General features: G+C 48.6%; 2 protein-coding genes across 6 annotated transcripts; one reads left to right on the forward strand and one right to left on the reverse strand.

Moving 5' to 3' along the window:
* The first annotated feature begins 379 nt into the window (after positions 1-379).
* On the forward strand, positions 380-6,955 carry LOC136526550 (F-box protein At2g26160-like). 5 transcript variants are annotated; one of them, XM_066519202.1, is made up of 4 exons: positions 380-1,505; positions 3,521-3,604; positions 3,712-4,845; positions 4,965-5,286. In XM_066519202.1, the coding sequence occupies exon 1, from the start codon at positions 387-389 to the stop codon at positions 1,482-1,484; it is 1,098 nt and encodes a 365-aa protein (XP_066375299.1). In that variant the 5' UTR covers positions 380-386; the 3' UTR covers positions 1,485-1,505; positions 3,521-3,604; positions 3,712-4,845; positions 4,965-5,286. The 5 variants fall into 5 exon arrangements, with proteins under 5 accessions (XP_066375299.1, XP_066375283.1, XP_066375294.1 ...); XM_066519186.1 differs by having other exon boundaries at positions 380-3,604; XM_066519197.1 differs by having other exon boundaries at positions 3,521-4,845.
* Positions 6,956-8,860: 1,905 nt separating this feature from the next.
* On the reverse strand, positions 8,861-9,788 carry LOC136539180 (uncharacterized). The gene is made up of 2 exons (XM_066531121.1): positions 9,417-9,788; positions 8,861-9,260 (listed from the first exon to the last, which is right to left on the reverse strand). Exons 1-2 carry the CDS (start codon positions 9,594-9,596, stop codon positions 9,144-9,146), a joined length of 297 nt encoding a protein of 98 aa, XP_066387218.1. The 5' UTR covers positions 9,597-9,788; the 3' UTR covers positions 8,861-9,143.
* Positions 9,789-18,914: the final 9,126 nt, after the last annotated feature.

Below are 18,914 nucleotides of genomic sequence, written 5' to 3' on the forward strand. Positions count from 1 at the left end.
GTCCAATTAGGATTCTCCTCCTATAACCTTAATAGTAGTATTACTCTGTAATCCTACTAAGAACTCTCATTATAAACCGACTAGGATTCTGGCCTCCTAACTATATAAAGGAGGGCAGGGCACCTTGGATCAGGAGTTCAACAGATCAATTGTACGACACAACACTTCATAATTAATCCAACGCAAAGGCTAACACCGATCGAACATAGGATTGTTACTCGATCTACGATCGAGGACCTGAACCAGGATAAATCAACTGTCTCTTACATTAATCATCGAATTCAACATACGCCGAAGCCCGAACACAATGCTCCGAGTACCCCGTGGCACGCTATAGCGGTAAAACATCGACACCGTCCCACCGTCCCGTACTCCCGTCGCATCCCATGGACTGGTCAACCCTCCCCGACTACGTGGTTCGCCTCGTCTCCGGCCGCCTCCACGATCCGCTCGACTTCCTACGCCTCCGCGCCGTCTGCCGTGCTTGGCGCTCTGCCGCCGCCTTCCCTCCTCCCTTCCTCCCCTGGCTTCTCGCCTGCCCCTGCACCGCCCATCCCAGTGACCCCACCGCCGCAGCCCTCTCCTTCTCTCTCGCCTCTGGCGCCGTCCGCTCCGTGGTCGCCCCCTCGTCCTCCCACCGCCTCCTCGGCCCAACCCGCTCCCATCTCCTCCTCTCTGATAATCCCCGACTCCTCCTCCTCAACCCCCTCACCGGTGCTCGGCTCCCCCTCCCTGACTCTCCCTTCCCCGCTTCCAGCCCCGTCATCCAAGGCTACCTCGTCCCCACCGCCGACCACTCCCCGGCGCCGGTGGTTCTTTGCAACGCCAAGAAGCTCTACTTCCATTTCTGCCACCCGGACCCGGCCAAGGGTGGACCTACAGGTCTCGGAGTCGGAGATGGTGATGGTTGGGCGGAGCTGCCGGTGCCAGGCCTTGTCGCAGAGAACATTTTCCATAACGGGAAGCTGTATGTGTGCGATGATCAAGGCCACGTTATGGTCTTTGACGCGGCCACGTTGGCCGTGCTCGGGGCTGTGCCGCCACCTTTGACACAAGCCACCCCTCCACGCAGGGATGCCTTCGACTGCACCGCCCTGGTGCCATATGGAGACGAGTTGCTGTGCGTGATCCGGCACTTCGGGAAGGATGGGCGTGGGGAGTTACTGGAGGATTGCGGCAGTTTGAAGGTTCACCGGTTGGATATGGAAATTGGACAGGGGCATGATCAGTTGACACAATTGCCGCGGTGGGTTCAGATGAGGAGCATTGGTGATCGTGTGCTATTTATTGGGCTGTTCCAGGGGTTCTCATTCAATGCCTCGGATTTCCACGGATTTAAGGGGCATTGCATCTATTTCTTCAAGTTGGAGAGGGACAAGAGGTCTTCCATCTACAGGTTTAGTAGCATGGAAGATGGCCACACTGAGGAGCTGCCTGGCCCGTGGATGCATGCTTGCACTTGGTTTGTGCCGAGCTTGTCTTAGAACTTGCTATGGACAAGCGGGGTAAGCTTCCATTGCTTGTACATTGCGGTTGTAGGCTGTTTGGTTAAGAAATTAGTGTTGATTCTCCAAGATATTGTTCTGAGATCATTGTTCATGCATTCTGCTGCTGCATACAATTATCTGGTGAAGCACAGATTATCAGAAATAGATGTGTAGAGTGATAGTCTGTGAATATGAATCAAAAGTTTTGATAACTTATTGATTAGTCATGTACATTTCAAATAAGATTAGGAAATTTCTCTTGGATCTCAGTTCATCAAGTATTGTAACAAATTAAATGTACTTAAGCACAAGAAACTATGCCTCCATCCAGCTGCATATAAAACTTGCAGTTATTGTTACCATATATTCTTTCACATTTCCATAACTTATCTGCTGACATGGTAAACATCAACATTGCACTTGAAGGGGAAAAAAAATGCAATGTGCCTATGCTCTGTGGACAGTACTTGCATGCAAACATACTCTGAATAAGCTAGACTGTGCTAATTGTCTCCATTCTCTTCAGTGGTATAGAAATAATATAGTACTGTGGAGTTTTCAGATAACTACAATTCTATCTGAATAGTGAACTCTCCTTGATTCCGACCTTTTAATATTGAAGTAAAGTTACTAAATTCACCTTCCTAGAATCCTTCCCATACAGTGCAAATCCTATTAATAAGAGAAACAATGTAGTTCAGACTTATGGGTGTTATTTCTCAGAATAAAAGTGCAGATATGGATGCCATATCTGTAATTACCTTTCTCTTTCTTAATTTGGCTGCATTACTATCGAACTGTGGTAATACCACAAGTACTTCAGTTTTATTTTCTGCATGTGAAAGGAATTCTAACTGAATAGATCTTCCTACTGACATATGAAATGAGAAACTGTCATTAATGAGCTATTAGTTTTTTACGGTTTTTGGGAAATACTAATATTTTCCCTCTAGTTTAAATATAAAAAACATATATGTGCTTTTGCTAATTTTTTTGTGATGCTCAAATATTCTTAAATGGTTGCAAGACTTTGGCTCCTTAGCTCCTGCGGATACATGGCAGCCTTAAACTAGTACTGTATGAAGCATGTCAATGACAAATAGTTTGCTAATCCTTGTTCACCTTTCTGTGGAGATTTTTGCAAATCTGCCATAGCATATTGTATTAGTTAGCATTTCGTCAATCCAAGGTTCTACATGTCCTAGTGAACTATCGAAATCTGTTCATCATCTAATAAAATCATCAAACGGAAGATTAGACAGCTAAGAAATCAGTGGGGTGGCAGAGAAATGCAGGAACATTTTATGCATTTATCTGGATGCTGGAGCTGGCACATGCAGATTTAACAGTGGAGACCTCCAGACTGAAGTTGATTGAAGATCAGTGTGATGAGGCCTTTGTCGAACAGTCTTGACACAGCAGTTGTATTCATGGCTGATGATGAAAAGGGATGCATGATATTTTTGACATGGAGAGCCGTAAATGGCTAAATCATCATTCCTCCATGACAGAAGTGTAAGCTCTGGCCTACAAGGAGGCTTAGCATGCACACGCCGCATTGTTGTGTAGTACTGCAGCAGAGTAGAGCATTATCTCAAGCTGACAAGCATGCAGGATACGTCCAGCATGAGGATCATTATCTAGGAGGTGAATGAATATTGCAGACCTGCCCTGCCAAAAGGTTTAGGTTCATTTTTTAAGATAAGAAAATAGACAATAGCAAAATAAAGGTAGTACATGAGCTAGGTCAGTTCCTAGTGCGATCTACCTTCATCAAATCCCTTGTACTGCTGACTAATCCATGATGGGTTTTCCCCCAATGAGTTCATATTAACATATACTGTTCCCTGTTAGCATTTAGCATCCACTAGAAAATCATTAAGAGTAAACATAAAATAACATGTATGTTGATTAGTAACAAAAAGGAAATATTGCCTACTACATGATTATTACTATACTAGAACAGAAGGTATAGAAAGTATTATTTTAGTAATTTCAGTGTGTATGATGGGGAAATGCCCTGAAAAGTGCAGATAATGTTGGAAGATTTCAGGAATTCTGGATAAATTTACCAGATACGGGGACCATGCCAAGATCAAATTCAGTCAGGTTCAAAGGTACAAGGAAAAGATATGCAGTGTTTTACTTTTCAGCTAACATCTGTCGATTTTGTGTCAAATAATGCAAATATGCAATTGAGGCTATGAATGAACCCTGTTGGCAGACCTCATTTACCAAGCCATCAGAGAACTGTCTGAGTGCTGCAGGCAAGGCTTCCTTCCTGGCATCATTGCATAATGCATATTATGCTTGGAGGAATTGGATATTGTGGGGGGGCTGGTATGTGGATGCCCGAGACTGAGAGGTTCTCACACCTACATACTCCTTCCGTTCCAAATTATAAGACGTTTTGTCTTTTCTAGATACATTACTTTTACTACATCTAAGTGCATGACAAAATCTGCGTATCTAGAAAAGCCAAAAAGTCTTATAATTTGGGATGAAGGGAGTACTAACCTACCTCCTCGTGAATAATAAGAGGAAAGAAGGTTAAACTCTCTGTCATCTAGCGAAATTTTCTGGTATCATAATTTTTTTCTGCAAGATCTGATCAGCGAAAGTAGGGTGCCACTGTATATTACTTGGCCTAAAGTTTTTATGCATCTTATACTGTGAATGACTACAAGTTTTTTCTTTTGAAGAAATGAACGACTACAACTCATACCACCAATGCTGCACATATTCTGTTGAGATTGACATATGTTTATTCTTGAGAATTTTCTTTTCATATAGTCTACTGTTTGACCAGATAAGCATTGTTGGAGCTTAACAGATGTGATTTACGGTTATGTTACAAATAAGCATCAGAATAGATGTATTGCTCTTGACTAATCTGCTTATGTACTCTACAGAAGCATCACAAAAACATATATATTTTCAGAAAGAGTTTAGCTTGAAGTACCAGAAGTGTGAACTTCATTGAAACTAAGCTGCTGTAAACTTTTGTACGATGTGTTTCAAATTTCTTACTGTGTCCATTACTTATCCCATTAGGGCACATTTAAATGGAGGTCATTTGCATCCAAATTTGTAGGATTTAGTTAAATTTGATGGAAATACCCAATTTACTAATACAATCCTCTTGCAACTTCTTCCCTTGTATTAGTTTGGTGACCTTTTCTTGTTTGTTACTATATCTTTAAACAATGATTGATTAGTTATTGATATGTGTAATCTCGTTTGATTGTTTTTCACAGCTGCAGGTTGCACATCAAAAGCATTTAGATTGCATGAGAATTGAGAACCGCATTTCAAACAGACATCAGCTGTAAGGAACTTCCCTATACACATCACCAAAGTAAGCATTCCTGATGCACCTTACTTGAGGGTTAACAAAAGATGAATCTTTATTGAATGTGTTGGTGACGGTACCTCAGTTGATATTTGGAGTCATTAATGGGAACCAACTTGTACCAGGCTGCAAACCCTTGGGCCTCCTTGATGATAGTACTGCTCAGAGTGTTGATGAGCATGTGGTCCCAGGATGTATAATTAGTGTAATGCAAAGTCAAGCGTACTTTGTGGCTAACATAGCTTCTGGGTTGCAAGTAGTGATTGGGTGAGGGATAGAGGATTTTTTTCTGGCTTGACCATATGAGAAGTGGAGAAATAGTCAACCTTGTCAGCTTATGATATGTTGGCAAATGACAAGAAAGGTTAGAGCAGCACAGAGCGGCTTCCATGGGGCTGTTGTATGATGAACAGAAATACTTAAAGCAAAGCGCATGGTCTCTCTCTCCCTCGCTCGATTCTGCCCAAATTTCATTTAGTGTGGTTGCTGAGAATAATTTTTTTTTTTACGAGAAACAATTTATTTATTCAACAGCATCTAGCTGTTAGCACAGTTACAGAGTCAACTGTTACAGATTGCAGTGCATCCTGAACTGGGCACCGATTGACATGATTTGTGTTTGAACAAACAGATGAAACATTTGGAGGCAAAGACCTCATATCTAAGAAGCGCCTGTCTAGCTAGAGAATCAGCAGTTTGATTTTGGCTCCTTGTTATCTTGAAGGTCGATGTGCTTCTGTATTGCGTGTAGTCGATGAAGTGCTGAGTGAGGTATTTGATTCTCCAGTCTGGTGGGTTGGAGTGATCATTGGCATTGAAGAAGGATACAAGCTCCTGACTGTCAGATAGAAAGTTTGTGTGGTGTAACTGTAACCGGTCCGTGACTGCTGCACCAAGTGCCATGGCTGCTGCCTCGGCCATTAGGACCGAGGTGGAATCAGTCATGGAAGCCTTGATGTAAATGTTCTGAGATGGATGGACCTGTGTATTGATAATGAGCACTCCAAGGCCAGCATTTTTTGTTGGCAGAGCGGTTTGGTCAGGCAAAGTTGATGCATCTGTGTAGCATCTGGATCCTTGCAAGGTTCCCAGAAGTTGGACAGTGAATCTGTCGGTGTAGTTCAGGCCGGGCCTGTGCGTCGGTTGCCGAGATGTTGTGGTTGTGCTAGATCCTTGCAAGGTTCCCGGAAGTTGGACAGTGAATCTGTCTGTGTAGTTCAGACCGGGCCTGTGCGTCAGTTGCCGAGATGTTGTGGCTGTGCCGGTTCCTGCAATTGACGGATTCATACCTTGGCTGCCGGAGGCGACATCGCTGTATGCATGTTCCGTACCCACGTGGCTGTTATTATTGTTTGTAATTGGTTGTACTCCTGTAGGAACGTAAGATGTACTTTGGACTGAATTTGTACGGAGGCAGTGAGAGCGCTGACTGTAGTTGTGGCGCCATAGTTGTAGGCCTGCACCGGTGTCTTGTTTTCGGTGCTGCTCTTGTGTAGGAGTTGTAGCAATGGTGTTCGCATCATTATCTTTCGGTGCTGAGAATAATTGTTGAAAGGAGACTGGCTACTACGTTGTGCGGTGGGTGGGCCTTGTGGATGTCACAAAATTACAGATGGCATGCAAAGGGATCCCCATCTCTTGTACAGTGCATCAACCTGGCACGAGATACAGACACAAGAGTCGCTGGACACACGTGCAAGGAATTCTGGATAGACATCAAGTAGCACAAATCCAGGAGATTGGAAATCACTAGAGATAGGGTGGATGACAGTAACTTCTGGGTGACCATTTGAGGCTGAAAAGCATCTGGGTTGTCATGGTTGAAAGTAGAATGACTTCCTCTTTGTCCTACAGCCTGAACTAGAAATCAGTTGACAAGTACACTGGAATCTGGACTATTGTAAAATCAGACATGTGATTGTGGCCAAAGTTATGGATACCAGAAGTCAACTCAAGAGTAGAAATCTCTCCAATACAGGCAAAGAAGAGCTTCTACTGAAGTCTGGACTTTGTTTTGTGCGAGGAGATGCACACTCAGCTGCTCATCTCTGCGCAAAAAAGGCCAATTGTCTCTCTTAGGCCAATATCGATGGCAGTTTCCCAAGAGTTTCATAAGCATTAAGGCCCTGTTTGGTTGGGCTTTTGGCTTTGGCTTTTGGCCCCAAAAGCCAAAAGCCCAACCAAAGGGGCTGCTTTTGGAAGGTGCTTTTTCAGAAGCAGCTGCTTTTCCGTAGTTCATTTTTGAAAGCTGGGTTGACCCTGCTTTTGGCTTTTGGCTTTCTGCTTTTCGAAATTGGTGGAATAAAAAGCTCTTCCATAGTTGTTTCAAGAGAGATAAAGATAAAAGGTATATTTTATACTTGTTTAACCAAACAGCTTTCAGCTTTTCTACAGCTCACAGCCCACAGCAGCTTTTCCACAGCTCACAGCCTACAGCAGCTTTTTCCCACAGCCACAGCTCAACCAAACAGGGCCTAAATAAGCTGGTGTGGCATAATATTGATACTAACAAATATGATAAAAGTTGCATGGGATGAAATAAGTTTCATAGGGATGAAACTTGTCTACATTGTTTCCAAAACATTTGGAAACAGTGAGATGAAACTCCCACTGAGACTGCCGTATGTGACTCTGGGCTTTGATTGTGGACTTGAATGGTGACTGTAATACTGCTAATCAATGTATAATAAGATCCGCAGGGTCAAAAAGAAAATACAAACCTTTTCTCTTAGGTTTGAAGATTCAGCCATCATTTCAAGGGAACCCACATCTTAGCCAAAACGCATGGGCTCTGCATCACAAAGATGGACAGCATGTTGATGGTGAGCTCAAGTGATAGACGTAAAGATGTTTGAATCAGATCCTCAAGTAATGTGCTCCCAAATTAGTCAGTTCTCCTATCATCTCAGGCCAAAGCGATGCCCCAAGCCTGCAACTTCTTACACAACATTTTTCCCCTTTGCTAGGCTCTTCTATTGAATCAGTTTGGTTTCCTTCCCTCGCAAGCTGCAAGCACAATAGTCATCCCTTTGTACTTGCTGACGCAATAATGCCTCCGACAATGTCAATGGCTGCCGCCAAGAAGAGAGAAAAGAAGGATGCTGCATGCAAGAGAGAAAAGGGGACTGAACTGAATTTCAATCTGGTAATGTCAAACCTTCGATGAGGATGAAAGCAGGAAGCAGCCCACATCTTTGACAGCCGGAATTTCCTGAGTAGCCATCAGATGGGTCTAAGCAGTTGGCGTCTTGGCGAGATGGTACCAGTGGTGTTAAAAAATTCAAGAAAAGATGATGTAGCACGGAACGGAATGGATGAAGCGAACATTGGAGGGCAGCAGCACCAACAGGGCAACTTGGACAGCAAGCTGCCACATCACAGGTGTTGTTCCCACCTTAGCCTTCGCCATCATCGTCATCGGATCACAATCCAAAAGTACCATCACAAATCTTAATCTCCCTCGGGACAAAAGCATTACCTGTTCATGTTCCAAACCACATGTCCACATGTATGTTTTTTCATTAGTACTCAGCAATCCACCCAAGGAAATGGGGATTTGGCAAGTTGCACCCAAATCACAGTGTACCAAGATGCCATGCGAAAGGATGGGATTTGGCAAGTTGCACCCAAATCAAAGTGTACCAAGATGCCATGTGAAAGAATGACTCCAGCAATTCTCCACCAAAAAAACGGTGTTGCGTTCAAAAGAGTACGGCCTGTTCACTTGTCTTATAATTCGTATTTTCAGTTTTTTTTTTTCAATCGAAACGATGTTTTTCTCTCAGCGAAGTGAAGGGGCCTATATATACTTGTGAAAAAGATGGCAAAAACTAAAAAAAAAAGCACCGGATCCTCTGATATACTGCTAGAGAATTAGAAGTCACTGACACGAGGGCCCACAGCCTAACATGGCCCACGTGCCAGTGACTTCCAATTCCATCCTTGTCCAAGAAAGGATGGGGACTGGGGGAACGGGGAATGAATCAAAATCAATCATGCTTGTCCAAACAACCAAATCAGGTGACGATGAATTGTGCAACATGATAAAGACTAGTGTTTGCTCAATTTTACATGCCGAGTACAATCTTAATCCTCCTCTCACACACACTAACACAATGATCCCTAAATCAGGTGACCATCGACATCAACAAGAAGACGAACAGCGCAACACCAAAGGAAAAGGGAAACCTGAAGTTGTCCTAACAAAATTCGGTGGCCTAAGAACCACCAGCAACAATTCGCCGAATCATGGCGGCGGGGAATTACCAACGGAAGATAGGCAGCCAGGCTCGCGGTTCGTCGTTTCAGCGGTGCGCCGTGACGAGCGTCTCGATGAAGCGCAGGCCGTCGAACCGCGGCGCGAACCGGTCCCCACGGCGACCGCCACTATGACTGTTCTCCCTCGACACCGACGAGGATTCCTGTAGTGAAACAGGCGCGGATCGTCGCAATTAGCCAACCCTGATTCTATTCCACGATCCTTTCTCGGAAAGTAAATCGAGACGGAAGCGCTACCCTGTAAATCGCGCCAAACGAGACAAGGGAGACCAAGAATCCTTGATCCGTGGGAGACGCACCTCGTGGACCTCGTCGTCGTGGTGCTGCCGGGAGAGCACCAGCCCATCGCACCTTCCAACGGTCGCGGCAGGGGCGGCCGCCGGGGCAGACGAGTCGCAGTCGCAGGCGAGGAGCTCGGCGCCAGACGCCGCCGCGACGGCCGCGGCGGAAGCCATGGCGGCTGCCAGCCCCCACTTCATCTCTCCTCCTGCGGCGTGCGGCGGTCGACGGTCGGCGGCGGCGAAGCGAATCGCCTGTGGTCGGCGACTGGCAGACTCCCCGGACGGCCGGCTGACGAGGCTGGTCCACGCGTCACAGCGCAGGGCCAGGTGTGAACACGCGGGGAGCGCTTGCTTGCTGGCGACGAGTGTGGGGGATGGAGTTGGGAGGAGCGGCGGCGTGGGGTCGCGTATATAGGGGAAGGCAGCAAGGGTGGGCCCGGATTTGGCGCGCGGGATTTAACCCGATTGGAATTTCTCGTCGGCGCAGCGGGGCGGGGCCCACTGGTGGGTTCGCTCCGTCTCTCGTTTCAGTGGCGACCCGCCAGCGAGAGGAGGCAGGGATGGATCGCGCACGCTTGGACGGCGTCGATCGTGTCGTGTCATCGTGTGGTCATGAGTGCGGCGTAGTATTGGCCAGTCGCCGGGGGCGGTCAACGCCTCCACCACGCCGTGTACATCGTCCCGTTGACGTGGCGCTGCCAAGAAACAGGGCAACCGGACGCCACCATGCGTGCTACCTCGGCAGGCAAGTTAAAAAAAAAAGGACAAGATACAGCGTTTGTGCATGCAGTCAAGCGAGCAGATCAGCAGATGACGTGTATGGGCTTCATTTTCCATGATGGAACTTGAGTAAATTTTGCAATGCCATTGTCCTGATAAAACTTGTTTTGAGATGAGATCAAAGATTATGGCAGGATCCTGCTCCATATTGGTCCTGTTCGGCTTACCCCATATTCGACTTGCTCGGCTTTTTTTTCAGCTGGAACAGTATTTTTTTCTCACAACAATTCAGCCGGAATAGTATTTTTCAGCGAGTTTCAGCCAAGTTTCAGACTAGCGAACGGGGCAGGTATTGTGCATATACAGTACATTTATAGGTTCACATGGACGTCCTAAGAGGAATCTACCGGGTGCCTCAACCCTAATATATTATATAGCCATCACAAAATAAGTGAAGGCCAGGTCAATCAAAAGGATATAAGTGAAGAAATTTTTGCATATGGACAGGAAGACGACATATGTAGTGTGAGGCAAGTCTTGTCATAATGCGGGAACTTTTCTTATTTTGTGTGTTCTATAAAAAGAAGTTGTTTACTATAAAATTCATGTACAATTCCTATAAAATTTCTATATTTCAAAGGGGTTTAATATAATAGAAAGGGGAGGATAGTGAAAAGAACATACAAAGCAAGGATGGTCCTTCGTGGGAAGACATTGGACGATGAAGTGGAGATATCATGAGAGTTTCATGAGCATTAAATAAGCTATCAACTTAGCAAATATGCGGACATGACACAATATTGATGAAGAGAGAGAGAGAGAGTGGATGAAAGTTTCATGGGAGTAAAATCCAACCCCGGGGTATCTAAGGCATCGATTAGATATCATTAGAGTTTTATGAGCATTAAATAATATCATGAGAGTTTCATGAGCATTAAATAAGCTATCAACTTAGCAAATATGCGGACATGACACAATATTGATGAAGAGAGAGAGAGGATGAAAGTTTCATGGGAGTAAAATCCAACCCCGGGGTATCTAAGGGATAAAACTAGTCTACTTGTCGGGGTTATAACCCCGGGGTATCTAAGGCATCGATTAGATGGCGGGCCGCATAGCTCACAACGCAACAACAGACAAAGGCCTAAATGACCGAGGCCCAGCAAAAGCCAAACAGGTCAGGGTTATCCACGGCCCCTTCCACTTGCCTTGGTCTCACCACGCTCGCAAGGCGTACGATCTCTCTCTGTCACGACCTCCGGAAGAGATAGAAAGAGGTCATGCCTTGCCAAGCGAGCCAACCTTGATAGGGACAAGCACGTCGCACTGACCCTGTAAAGACCAAGGTGACAGTAGTCACCTCAGCCCGGTCAGACGCCAACCCTATGCCACGCTACACTGACAAGACAACACCGCCTCAAGGCGGTAATGACGGGTACAATGACCACTGACCGGGTATGGCCCAACCAGACAGATATACAGGGCTACCCACTGTGGAATGGAAGCCACACCAAGGGTCTCAGAGCAGAGGCCGACCAGGCCAGTTGAAAGCCTAGACCCCGACGATCGAGGTTGTGGCCCTTAGTCCCGAGATACGACCAGACGAACGACGACCCAAGGCAGCAACCTGCTACGGGTATGACACCCCAGGGAACCTAGAAGCGGCGACGAAGACCATGACGGACACCACGTTGTACAGGACAGCTGACGAACCACTGATGTGCCTACAGTGCCCACCACGATCGGCACACTAGCACCATGTCTCACTTCGCTGCAACATGGCCACAAGACCATGATGACAGCCATGCCCGGGCGAGCACCAGAAGATGGCGTAGCTTGCAAGCCAAGTAGCTAGCACCTCCCTCAAGCTCTCAACCCTTCAGTCAAGGAAACCTCCTCTTTGTAACAAGCCCTGGCCCCGAACTCTATATAAGGGCAGCCAGGGCTCCCATCTCGAGGATATTCACATTCTTCATCTTCTACCATTCCATCCATAGTAGTAGGGCTCTTGGAGCTTCTCTTTGGGTTGCCCCTTGTCTAGCATAGGTTCTACCACCTCTTTCACCATTCTTGCACCCCCATTGTAAGAACTTCAGAGCATTCAAGCAAGGAACACGCACTCGATCTTGTCTAAGACTAGACGTAGGGCTCTGGCCTAAAACAGTATAAATCCTCATGTTTATTGGATTCTACCATCATCTTTCAAGAGCAGCGCGGCAATCGCATAAATTTACTAGTCCGGTTTATGAAACACAAACAGTTGCGTGCTAGGTAGGGGATAGTCGTGCACTCTCAATTATTGAGAAGGAAGTGATGGATCCCTGCACTCATATCGAACTCGCTCTTGGCATGGCCCCCGACGGCCGCATCCGAATTGGAAGCCTTGAGTTCGCCGATATTGATGGGCTAGCTCCCGTCAATGGTCTTATCCCCGATCAAGCTCTGTGCTTTGGGGACTAGACTTCGTAGTTGACCACCTAGGTCAGCTATGGCTAAGTGAAGAGAATGCGGCTCCACCGCACATCTCGACGCCTGATCATGGGTCGGCGCAAGCCGGAGGCACGGTCGTCGATTCTGGTGTGTTAGCATGCAGGATTGACGCATACCTCTGGGTGATCCCCTAAGCTAGAGCTAAGCCAACGCATGTTTTATGTGTTGGCAAACGCTTTCGTCCAACTCTCCGAAGGTGGGCCCTTGCCGCTAGAGGCCAAATTCTAGAACCCCAGCACTCCACTGCCCTTCGAGATGAGGGACTCAATTGCTCTCTTTGAGCGAGAGCTGGCTAGACGCAATGGTCGCACAACAACGCTAGATTCCCCTAGATTCATGGGGATGATGGAGTGGGACCCAGAGTCCCTCTACAACCTCTTGCTAGCAACCCTGGAGAACACAAACTCTGAGTTTGATTCTGAGGGGAGCTACCCTCCAATGAAGGAATGCAACATGTTGCACCTCTCGGAGGATGGGGCAGCGCTGGTAGAGGACGCAGAGGATGATACCAACCTGATTCCTTGCATCCCTGGGGAATAGGCCGAGTATGACCAGGAGTGCCTAGAGTGAGCCATGGTGTGAGAAGCTAATCAGGTCGAAGCACACCATGACCATGGGTGCCCTAGCCCTCAACACCTCGACGCTGAGGGGGCGCGGGCATGAACATGCCATGTTTACGACCAGATCCAACAGGGCAGAAGGGAGACACCAGTCTTCCCTCGCGCCAGCTAGAATGTCACAGCAGCTGCCATGATCAGGTGGATGGCCCCTAAACCCTCAACCGATGAGGGAAAGCGCATCCATCAAGAGCTATGGGACTTGCTAGAAACTGCGGTGGTGTAGTAGGCCCAAAGCTCCATGGAGAGGCGGCATCCCGAAGCCAGCTTCATACACATCTCATTGGCACATGGTGCCCCCGAGGGGCACCACGTGCTGAGCGTGCTCTGACCAGACGATGGCAACATAGCACATGGGTGGGAACCCTCCCTAGTGCACAGCTATCACATCAAAAATCACAATGCCTGCCCAGCTCAAGGTGCCAGGCACCCTGGGCCCAACTGGGCGGGCAAAGACCAACTACACTATGGCTACAACGACCCAGATAACCATGGCCAGCACCCTAGGGTGCAGAACGCTCGACGTAGCCCTAGTCCGGATGCCTGTAGACCGTAGGCGTTCACAAAAAAGGATCCAGCAAACTCCATTCCTAGCACACTTCCGCACGCAGCCAAACATTGCCAAGTAAATCAGGGATACCAACCCCGCCATGTGGCTGGAGGACTTCTATCTCGCTAGTCAAGCAGGCGGGGCAGATGACAACCTCTTCATCATATAGTACCTACCGCTCTACCTCATAGAAAGTGCTCGAGCATGGCTCGAGCATCTCCCCATGAAGAGCATCCATTCATGGATAGATTTCAAGTGCATCTTCGTGGGAAACTTTTAGGGCACGTACATGCACCCTAGGAATTCCTGAGATATCAAGGCCTGCAAGCAGGGGGTGGGAGAAACTCTACGCGAGTACATCCACCGCTTTCCAAGCAGTGCAATGAGCTTCCCAACATCGTGGATGAGGACGTGATCGGAGCATTCATCTCTGCCACGACCAATGAAGCACTCATCCACGAGCTCGGACGCTGCAAACCGCAAATGACGTGGGAGTTGCTCGACCTCACGACAAGTCACACCTCCAGCGAGGAGGCCATCCGTGCAATCTTCTGCAAGCACAAGGGCAGGGTGCAAGCCAAACCCACAGATGAGGCTAAAGACTGCAATTGGCGAATAAAAGGCACGAAGGACAGTTAGAGGTGCCACGACAGCGAGTTCATTGCAGTTGTTGACATGATCCATAAGCAAAAGACTAGCAAGCTAAGCCATGTCAGCTTCGACAAGATAGTTAAGATGTCGTGTCACAATCATGGCTATCTGGTCAAACACATACTCAAAGAGTGCAACCTCATCAAGTGCTACTTCAGTGGCAACTACAAGATGATTGGCATGGGCGCATCGCCTGAACCCTCTGACAATAAAGAGAAGGGGGATGCATATCCTGACCCAAGAGGGTGCCTCATGATCTTTAGCAGACCGATGGTGTATGAGTCTAGGCGCTAGTACAAGCTCATAGATAGGGAGGTCAACATGGCCGCCCTGGGTGAAGCGGTCCCAGCTTTCCTAAAATGGTTGAAAACTATGATAACCTTCGATAGAAAGGATCACCCCGACCACATTCCGCAACCAGGATGCTTCCTGAAACAACCCTAATTTCCACAAAGGGAAATCCACAGAGTTGAAGTGTAATAAGACCGTGGTAGATCATATTACCCAAATTCCAGTCGAATATCACATCCATACAACGATAATATCAGAGTACAAATAGTGCAGAATTACATAAATTATTACACCGCCGCATTGGCGAAATCAAAAGTAGCATTCATTCAGAACAGCTTGAAGATAGGATCGCCAAACTCGAGCGTAGGCATGAACCCCTCATCCGTAAAACTCCTTGGAGCTAAACTCCTCAGCAGAATCTATGTGCCAAATTTTATCAGTACGATTTGTACTGGCCACTCCCAACCCTATGAGCGTTGCTTTGTGGAAATTCGATGCAAGTTGGATATAGTCAAGAGGAACCTATAAGGCTAGGGTTTCCTATGCATTCAGCATATCAAGTATATAATAGTATAGTCAAGTTTTAACACCATTCCCACCCACATTCCACTCCATTCCCTTTTCCGAGCCAGGTTTCGATCCTGGGATCGATATACCACCGTCTCCACACCATCACCATACCATAACCATACCATCGCTTAGTCGACAGGCCAACTCCCTCTTGGCACTGTCTCAAGGCCCGTAGCCCCTGGCTATGACCGAACACTCACTTCCAGAGGGAGAAGAGAAGGACTTGTCTCACTATCTAGTTTAAGCAAAACCCAGGAAAGGTCCATAGCTGACCAGTCGACACATGTATCGATCGATCAACCATACACTCTACAGAGGTGTTACATACCCACAAGATCTGCCTTCCTCGCTGACCGTCGTCAACTGGGCTGATTCCGGCCGCTTGCTAGCCTAGGATAATGCCACTCTACCATTCAGCCCTGGTACACCCCAAGTCTAGTCTGGGGTGGCTAAAACTATGAGTCATGAGCCGGGTCCACAAGGTCTCCATGAAGTCTCGGAAGGGTGTGGGGGGAAATCCTCCACGCCCCATACCTCCTTACACTGTCCGCTATCAACCTAGCAGTAGTGGCAATATCCTACCAAGTAGTCTGGCTGTCCCGCACCATATAGGGCGAGTGGTACATAAGGCTTCCCGGTGAATCTGAGTACTAGTAAGTCCTTAGGGGTGACCAAGCCAGAATGTCTTCATCAGGGTTTCCATATATCGTGCCACCATAGCACCTCCATCCCGGGCTCCTCCCATCATAGGTTCACACCTAGGACCACCTCATATACCATTTACCCACCACAGGTATCCATTCCAAGGGTGCCCAGGTAGCACCACATGGCATGACTTGCCCCAGGCTCGTCGTATACTCTAACTTGGTCGACACAACCCTCACCCTCCACACACCCAAGTCACACACGTAGCACTCTCCCCATAGTCCAGAATACACCACGCATTAATGTAGTATAAGCGTAGTAGAAGTAGGAGCAATTAAATTATAGCAGTGAGCGTGTGTCTAACCTAATAGTAGGGTATGCAGGGGTAAGGTTGCGTCAAGGTAAAGGCCATCAAGAAAGCATACTACCATGCAAGTCCTATCATAGTATGATTATAACAGTAAAGTAAAGCAATAGCAGTTCTACATTAGCCATGCGTAATAGGTGCTATGAGATTGGGTGGGATGTGGCACCTTCAATGTAGTCATCTCTGTACTCCTCATGGTACTCATGATCCTCATCCGTCAGGTTCTCCTCCAAGTCTACAATGTTTGCATTATAGTCGCGTTAGCGACATCTATAGAGTAGCACAAAGAAGCAATGAAAATTCAAAAGAGCCAAATGCACTCAAACATGGGTTCATTGCGTAGAGCTTGATTTGAGATGAATTTTAGTCCTGGTTTCATATTTTTCTGAGGTCGTATGAATTAGTTATGAATTTCCAAAGTTTAAATCTATTTCTGAAAATGGAAAAAGGCTGAATTAGTCCTGGGCTGACACGTGTCATGCTGTGGTTGGTCCACATGGCTTGCTGACATCAGCATGACATTGGTATCACGGTTCCGAGCTGACAGGTGGGGTCCAGCTGATGTCAGCGTGACATCAGCAACGTCGTCCACACTGACAGGTGGGGCCAAAGGCTATTGGGTCACTGACAGGTGGGTCCAGTCAATGTCGAGTCAATAGTCAATGGTCAACAGTTAGGGTCACTGACATGTGGGGCCTGGGCTGCTGATGTCAGCAGCTGATGTCAACGTGATGTCAGCATGACGTCACCCTAACTGCGGGGGCTGCTGACATGTGGGTCCCATGTGATGTCAGCATGACATCAGCGCCTGTCGTGTGGGTCCAAAATGTCCGTGTCACTGACATGTGGGGCTAGGTCAATGATCAATGTTGACCAGTCAACGGTCAACACAGCCAGGTCTCATACGGGCTTCGGGCTGGGCTGGATTTGGGCCAGGACGGGCCAAACACGTGGCAAGCTGTGGCGTTGCCACGTCACGTCCATGGGCTCTTACTAGGCCTTGTGTTCAAGTTGTGGGTGTGAGCGTGGCTCACGGTGGACCCATGTTCACGGTCCATGGACCGTAGACTGGTCTACGGTGGACCGAGTCCACCCTTCATCTCTTAGGAGCGGTCTATGTACACCGGGTGCACTCACGGGTGACCGGCGAGGGGGGGTGTTCCCCTGTTTTTCCTATGGTGGCGCTCCTACCGATGGCGAGCTTTGCTGTGAGCCTCCTATGGTAGCACTGGTGTTCCATTAGGGTGGGGAAAAGCTTCCTCTCACTATGGCGACTGCGTCGGTGGGGTCAAGGTGGCAGTCGAAGCTTTCCAAGGCACTAGCCATGGTGATTGGTAGCTCGAGCTCCACCAGCGTGCGGGAATGGTGCGGGTGCTGTGGCATAGGCCAATCTGTGGTGCATGTGGGCAACACAATGCACCAGCGGGCATGTTGGCTAGGTCAAGGGGTCCTCTAGGGCCTTCGGTGGCTTTGGCCATGGCAACACCCTTCCGAGCACGACGGCGGCGTCGGTGAGGTGGCTACGGTCATGGTGAAATGTCTCGGTGGGGTGTGTATGCTTCTACGGATGCGTGGGGACGCAGCCGGGACGTCTAGGCTCAAGGCGAGGCTACGGGTTCTCCTGTGGCCGGTAGGGCTTCCCGGCGGCCACGGCAGTCATGAAGACGACGGTGAGGCGCACGGGTGATCAAGGGGGCTCCCGTGGGGTGGTCACGGCATGGTCACGGGGTGTGCGTGGGTGCATGTGTTCCTAGTGGCCAGAGACAAGGCGCTGGCCTATGCGCTCTCGGGGTGGAGCGCCATGGCCAACAGTGAGGTTCGGCAGCAGAGAGAGACCAGAAGGGGGGGCTCACCATGGGTGGCGTGGAAGAATGGATGGTGGTGCCATGTTGATTCGAGGACATGTAGCTCTGGTAGCCATGCAGTGCCATGCTGAACCACATCGGTGATGTAGACGATGGCATCGCTCTCAGCTCCAGCGGTCTCGGCGAGCTTTTCCCCTTCGCAGCGGCGTCAGCGTTTCCCCCCTTTCTCCCCCACTCTTCTCTGTTGGCTTAGGTGTGCTGTGGTTAGCCACCACGGTGGCGGCGGGGCGTTGGGAGAACCCTAGGGCTCTGGGCATGGCTTTATAGTCGGAGCTCTGAGCTCCATCTTCAGCGGATGGGCGGACGGTTGGTGATGCACCATGGGCATCGAATGGCATTGCGGCGTGGGGTGGTTGGCGCGGAGGTCGCATGGGCGATGTGCCAAGGGGGAGATAGGACCATGCCCCAAGCATGACCCCTAGCCTGCCCCTGCCACCGCTATCGGCTCTTGGTCGCATAGCGGTTGAGCGTGGTGTGGAGAAGAAGAACAGGAGGGTTGATGGGTGGGGTCCGTTAGCAGCGACTATGGCGAAGGGAAAGGGGCATGCGGGTGAGTAGCGCGTGGCTGACGCGTGGGGCCAAGTGGTAGTGACCGCAAGCGAGCTAAGGGCGCGCGGGCGTCACTGGGCCACAAGCTGGGCTGTTGTGCGTGAGTTGGGGCCAGCCTGCTACTGCGCGTGGGGGCCAACAAAGGGGGAGAAGTGGAGGGCTAGGCCGGTAGTTGGTCGCGCGGGTTGGGCCGAGCCGCTG

This window comes from Miscanthus floridulus, chromosome 2 (genome assembly GCF_019320115.1).
Source record: "Miscanthus floridulus cultivar M001 chromosome 2, ASM1932011v1, whole genome shotgun sequence".
NCBI classification, from domain to species: Eukaryota; Viridiplantae; Streptophyta; class Magnoliopsida; order Poales; family Poaceae; genus Miscanthus; species Miscanthus floridulus.